Source organism: Apodemus sylvaticus, chromosome 6, assembly GCF_947179515.1.
Source record: "Apodemus sylvaticus chromosome 6, mApoSyl1.1, whole genome shotgun sequence".
Lineage (NCBI taxonomy): Eukaryota > Metazoa > Chordata > Mammalia > Rodentia > Muridae > Apodemus > Apodemus sylvaticus.
Window position 1 is genome coordinate 83260961 of NC_067477.1, and position 6620 is coordinate 83267580.

The window sequence follows — 6620 nt, forward strand, 5'->3', positions numbered from 1 at the left end:
CAAGCCAAACCGAAGAAAATAACAAAAGTTTCAATGAATACTTTTTACATTATTTACGCTGTGTGTTGTGAGCATAAAAAGGAAGGGCGTGTCTCAGCAGGCCCATGCCAAGGCATCCCTTCCCCCTGAAGGAGCAGACACGCTACGGTATAGTATAGAATAGAGTTATTCAGGGCATGCGGAGTTAAGGGGGCCGTAGAGGCAGAGAAAGGCAGAGAGAAGGGGAGAGTAGAGAAGTAGCACTGGCCTAAACCACTTGGGGAGAGGAGGGAGAGGAGGAAAGGGGTGGGGGAGGGGAAAGAGCTCAAGAGGGAGAGAGAGAGAGAGAGAGAGAGAGAGAGAGAGAGAGAGAGAGAGAGAGAGAGAGAGAAGCTAAGAGAATGAGAAAAATAGAAGGAGAGGGGGCAAGTAGCCCATTTTATAGTGGGCCAGACCTACCTGGCTGTTGCCAGGTAACGGTGGGGCGGGGCATAGCTGTGGGGTGGAGCTTAGACAGAATCCTAACACTCACTGCATGTGGGAGCCGAGCTTAAGTGCCCCGTGGCAGTCGGAGGGCAGCTTGGGAGATTCTCTTCTTCCACCAGATAGATTTCTGAGAGCAAACTCAGGTTGTCAGGCTTGGTGGCAAGTACTGAGTGAAGGCGAGCTGTCTTACCAGGACCCAAGGTTACATTGTTTTTGTGTATGAGTGTGTGTGCTAAGTTAGGAAATTAGAAGGTCTCATAGTTAAATATTGGCCTGACCGGGTGGTGGTAGCGCACGCCTTTAATCTGAGCACTTGGGAGGCAGAGGCAGGCAGATTTCTGAGTTCGAGGCCAGCCTGGTCTACAAAGTGAGTTCCAGGACAGCCAGTACTACACAGAGAAACCCTGTCTCGAAAAAAACCAATAAATAAATATTGGCCTGTCTGTTTTAAGGTCATTTTGTTGACTAGCTTGTTTTGTCTTTATAAGTTGTGTTTTTGCACAGAGGACTTGAAGCATATTAAACTAGGAGCCATGTAGTAGGAAAAAAAAAACATTCTCAGAGGCAATTATGAAACAAAAAACAGACCCAGAGGAAACAACATAGAAGTGGGTAAGCCAAAGAGGTTAGAGGGCTTTACAGATAAGCGGGGTATGAACGGCTGTATGCTAACCACACACTTGACTGGCAAGCAGAGGCAAAAGAACACCCACTACATTGTCCAACCAAGGAACTCTTTCCTGTCGACCCAGCTTCTCCAGCCCCTAGCACGGCATTCAGGGGTGGTAACTCGTGTGTCCCTCCAGCTTCCCAACGCTCTGCCGCGCGCCTAGCTCCCCAGCCCCTCTTCCTAATGCCGGCGCTTTCTTTCAGGCGCAATGACTCATTCCTCTCAGGACGCTGGGTCTCACGGCATCCACGAAGAAGGAAAACTCTATGTTGTGGATTCCATAAACGACTTAAACAAACTCAATCTCTGTCCGACGGAATCGTCACGTCTGTTCTGTATGTATGATCCTGGGAGCACACACGGTCTTGGGACTTCCTAAAAATATCAAGGGTGTGGTGGCTGTGCTTCGTGCTGTGGGGGCCGGGTGCGCATCGGCCATCACTGGGCACCGGAAATCTTATTTATCAGTTAGCAGTTTTTGTCTTGGGCCTCCAATCTATCAAGGCATTATTGACTTTCTTGGCAAGGGCTGAACTCATCAAAATTCCCAAGAGAAGCTAGGCATAGTAGCCTGTGCTTGTATTTCCAGCACTTGGAAGGGCGAGGCAGGAGGATCATAAATGTCAGGTCAGCCTGGACTATTAAAGGCAGCTCCTGGTAGCCTGCCTGCTTTGCCCCATTGTTTTTCCCTTTAAAACTCTCGTGAAAGAATCTACTGGGTACAGGGACCGCTCAGTCCCTCTTGACTCTTGTGCCTCTTGGTGAGCGTGGTTAGGTTCATTATAATCTCTCCTTCCCAGGGCTCTTGTTTTTTATCAGAGATCACAGAGAAAAATGCTCAACACATTCATCCATTTATCTTAAAAATCTTTAAAATTCTGTTGTGCAAAATGTCCACTTCCGTCTCTACTTACAACTTACAATGTGTCCAGTTAAAGTGTTGGAAGGGACATGAGAGCAAACAAAAAGAGAACCCTCCTGAATACCCAGTGTACTTGCTCTCTGAGTGTCAGAAACCAGGCCTTTCCGGCCCCGCCCCCCGTCTTCTCTAGGTTAACTGGTGACTATTCTAACACGGGCATGAACAGCCCATTTGCTATTTGCTTCACGCATTCTCTCTGCTTACTGCCCAGTTCTATAACTGCTATTTCCATTGCCGTCTTTTCCGGGCTCCTCTTTTTGTTCAGATCCTCGCCTGGTTTTAGTGTAGTGGGAAGGGAGGTGTTGGTGTCAGCTGTGGTGTGGCGTGGCTTAGGAAGCAGCAGCTGCTGGCAGACCGGAACATGGGCTGTACTCGCTTAGATAATCAAGCAGTGTACTGTGTGGGGCCAATTCAGAGAGGAGGAGAATCTAAAATGTAATCTAGCACTCTCCCTACCCCAGGGGTTCACCGCTCTTATTCGAGTTTCTCTGTATGCTTATAGGCACCTAAGAGTTACAAAGTAGCTAATGAGAGGCAATTCCCAGCACAGAGCATTGAGAACTGGCTTCCAAGCAGGTCTATCTTGGAAATAGCTTTAAGAAACCAAAATACCCCAGGGGCTCTTTTGTCTAAATGGATATAGACCTGAGAGATTATTCTGATAATAAAAGCAGTTTCCTGGGATACACCACACAGCTTTTGGTCTTCCACTCAGGGAAGGCATCACATACCTAGCTCTGTTTAGGTTACCTAGGAGATGGCCAGTAGAGCCTCGTCAATTTTCTATGCCTTCTTCAAAGAATAATTCATGTGCTCTACTCCACAGTAAACAGTTTTCAGAAAACCTTCCGATCAGGTTCAAGGACATAGCTCAAGTCTATTCTCTCTCTCTCTCTCTCTCTCTCTCTCTCTTGAATTTCAACAGAGAAGGTAAACAGTTCCAACATTGCTTGTGCAAAGGCATCTCTAGTGTAGAAGCCACTTTCCAGGGCTGTCCAGGGAAAATGAGTGTGTCCATCATGTCTCTGTGAGATGCCGAGATTCTGTCACTTTGTTTCCTATCAGCTTTAGAGGACAAAATCCCCAATGCTGGCACAACCCCAGGAAATGGAAGGCGGGGGCTGTTTTTTGTGGGGCTGCTCCTGGTGTTGACGGTCAGCCTGGCTCTGGTCTTCTTCGCCATCTTCCTAATAAGTAAGTACTTCAGGCAGGTCTGTCTCTACTTGGGTGTACGCCCTTAATACCTGTTATCATGTCCTAGCCATTGGAATTTCCAGGAGAAGCCAGGGGGAGACTCAGTGTCTTAAGGACACTTTGTTGCTCCTGGACAGGGTCCTTGGGTACAAGTCCTGGGCATGCTCCTGCAGCACCAGGTTACATTTATGTTACATATTTATGTAAGCTTTTAATTTGTCACCTGGAGTCTCTGCTGCCAAATTATATGCCATGTGTCCTACTTAATTTTAATTTTCTTTATTCAACACATAAATATCTTCATCACATTTAGATATAAAATGCATTTTCCTGAGGTTTTAATGCCACCCCAGGTTTCCTCATTTGCACATCTCCCAGAAGTCTGTTCCGAGTACTAATGGCTACAGCTAGCTCTGGGATTGTGAGGATGGGTTACTCTGCCCTGTTTGATGCTAGCTAGCTTCTGCCCTGTCTGCTCTTGATCTGGGCAATACATGTCACGCTTAAGTGGTGACACAGAGGTTTTCTCATACCTGCACCTCAGACTAGAGACCCCTAAGCTCACCATGTCACCATTCTGCCTAGATAGGAGTAGCGGAGCTAGTTACCTGAAGTGAGGTGTGTGTGCAGTCTCTTCCATCGGAGCTACCACAGTTCTCTCTCAGATGACCTTTTTTTTTTTTTTTACTACTATTGGGAGTTAGTAGTTCATACTACAGAGAGCTACACGGAGCTGGGGATAGGGAGGGTGTTATCTTTGACAGCATTTTGGCTAGACTCTTGGGTCTTCCATCTTGTCATTTCTTCTGCCCTTTCATGCCTTTGGCACCCGACAAGTTTTCTCTTTTTGAGGCAAAATCTCACAATATAGGCCAGGCTAGCCTTGACTTTGAGATTCTCTTAGCCTCCTGAGTAGTATACGCATGTGTCACCACGCCTGTCTTGTCTTCAGCAGTTTTAAATAAGAAATGTAACATAGTTTCTTTGCACTGTTTCTTATTTAAGTTCCTATAGGAGCAGGGATTGCTTCTCTCGGTACTCAGTTGAGTATCCACACAGGGCGCCCTCTGCTGGCTCTACCGTAACAGTCTGTTTTCCACTTTTAAGTTCAAACAGGAAACGAAATGGAGGACGTGTCAAGAAGACTGGCGGCTGAGAGAAAGGACATAGATGATCTTAAGAAAATCAACAACATGATCGTAAAGCGGCTCAACCAACTGGACTCTGAACAGAACTGAAAGGGTTTCCGCCTGACCGTGGTTATGGACACCGGAGCTTCTTGCTTGGTGGAGGTACACTAGGCTACGGACTGAGAAAGTGCGGATACTATCCATCATTCCTCCTGGTTCAAGGATAGAAATAAGGCCAAGGCAAGGGGTTTAAAGTTGGCAACTGAACAGGGGTGAACTTGATTCAGCTTTACTGACTGCTAGCTGCCTGCTTCTGCTTTGGTGGGGTTAGAGCGGTGGGTGGAGGGTCAGCCGCAAGAGAACTTAACTCTTCCCATGCTACCGCTTTTTGAAAATAAGCTTGGTTTAGAAGACTTCCAATGTTCTAGTGAGGTCCCTGATACCTCACATACCTGTACAGATTCCTGCACAAGCCTAAAGAAACTGAACACTGAACTGTCTTTGTTGAGGTGAACCAGGTGTTCACTCTTTTCAGTAGTGTGCATTCTTCATTTCCGGGTGACACACTTTGACAACAGCTTCCGAGCGCTGTTCAGTGATCGCTGGAGAAACATGGGCAGCGCAGTGTACGTGTGGTGAAGCTGGGGGACAAGAGAGAACGCCTGCTATATTCTACTACTGTTTCCTGAGCTCCCGACTTGTGAAAATCATCTGACTCTAGAGATCCCACCATACACATGTGGAAAGAGGGAGTTATGTCTATTTATATATAATCTATAAGCCCTTCTAGCTTCGTCATGCAAAACAAAACAAACAAAACAACTCCTTGGAATCCTGCTCATGGCTTTGGAAGAAACTAGTTAGGTTTGTGTGGTCTTTGCTAAATTAGAGTAGAAAATTGTGTATTTAGAAGCTCATTTGTTTTAGTAAGAATAAGATGTTGTATATGACAAGACTGAGGCAAAATAAATGACTTTAAAAGCATGTGTTTTTATTTAATTAAAATACACTGCTCTGAGTCAGTTGAAGAATTATTGAAATTTCTTGTCATTTTGGCTTACTCAAAACATTTTAATTTACTTGAAAATGAAGCAGATGCAAAACCACATTTTGAATAATAGTAGATAATGAAATAAACACGAAAAATTTTACTTCTATTCTTAATTATTACTTTTTGCACTAAGATATTTATTTATACTGCATACTTTTTCTTCAAATTGATTAGTATGCAGAACATTACAAATATAAAATTTGTGTTCACTGGATCATATTGATCTGTTATGGCAAATCCCTTTCATAAGGATTTATTGGTAAATTGTTTAAAAAACTAGGAGGTCTGATTGCAAAGCACCAAGAAAACACTCATTTCTTTCTGCTTGCTCTATTATGTTTCTGTCTTTCTACTTACATAGTGCACGTTTTTTATGCTCGGTAATAAACAATCTTTATTAAAAAATCATTGTGAATTTTATAATGTGAAACATTTGAAAATAATGTTTTTTTAAAGTGGGTTCTAGGGATCAAACTCAGGTCTTCATGCTTGCAAGATGAGTTTTGCTGACTGAATCCTCTCTGCAGACTCTGAAAATCATTTTATTCTTCTTTTTTATCCTGCTTGTATTGTGCATACAGATGGAGGCATGGTGATCACTCTGACATTTACAGTCTGAAAAATACCACAGCGTGTAGTATTGTGTTCACAAACCAAAGACATCTATTGAGATAGGAAAAGTTTTGGTGGAGGCAGAGAGGAGGCTCAGCAGGAAAAGACACTTGCCAGACCTAATGACCTACATCCAAGCCCAAAACCCAGATGGCTGGGAAGGGGGATGGGAGTGGGAGGAAGGGAGGAAGGGATGAAGGAGGGAGGGAGGGAGAGAGAGAGAAAGAGAGAGGGAGGGAGGGAGAGAGAGAGAGAGAGAGAGAGAGAGAGAGAGAGAGAGAGAGAGAGAGACTGGTCATGGACTTATCTGTGTATACATAAACAGACACACAGACATGTGCATGGTATAATTTCTAAAAATGTATTGCAGCAGCAAGACACAGTAGGCAAGACATGGGCTAACTAATTTCCTGATTCAAGTTCTGGTTGTCACTGCTGATTGTGACTTTGGGAAAATAATTAGTAAAATGGGATGCTTATAAAATTTATTTTATAGTATTATTCTGAGGCTTAAGAGAAGTGACAAATGTGAAGGAATGAGGAGTGTTTGAAGCAAGAACGATTTGCTGAATGTAC

At 44.3% G+C, this 6620-nt stretch overlaps 1 protein-coding gene across 1 annotated transcript; it reads left to right on the forward strand.

Annotated features, from left to right (window-relative positions):
• The first annotated feature begins 1169 nt into the window (after positions 1-1169).
• Lsmem1 (leucine rich single-pass membrane protein 1) lies at positions 1170-5346 on the forward strand. Its single transcript, XM_052184730.1, has 3 exons — positions 1170-1470; positions 3123-3251; positions 4359-5346. Exons 1-3 carry the CDS (start codon positions 1344-1346, stop codon positions 4487-4489), a joined length of 387 nt encoding a protein of 128 aa, XP_052040690.1. The 5' UTR covers positions 1170-1343; the 3' UTR covers positions 4490-5346.
• The last annotated feature ends 1274 nt before the right edge of the window (positions 5347-6620 follow it).

Excerpts from the sequence above, each read along its gene's own strand:
- Lsmem1 (XM_052184730.1), top strand. The coding sequence starts at position 1,344 with ATGACTCATTCCTCTCAGGACGCTGGGTCTCACGGCATCCACGAAGAA. Across the intron at positions 1,471-3,122 it reads GGAATCGTCACGTCTGTTCT|CTTTAGAGGACAAAATCCCC; the intron begins GTATGTATGATC and ends GTTTCCTATCAG. Across the intron at positions 3,252-4,358 it reads CTTCGCCATCTTCCTAATAA|TTCAAACAGGAAACGAAATG; the intron begins GTAAGTACTTCA and ends TCCACTTTTAAG.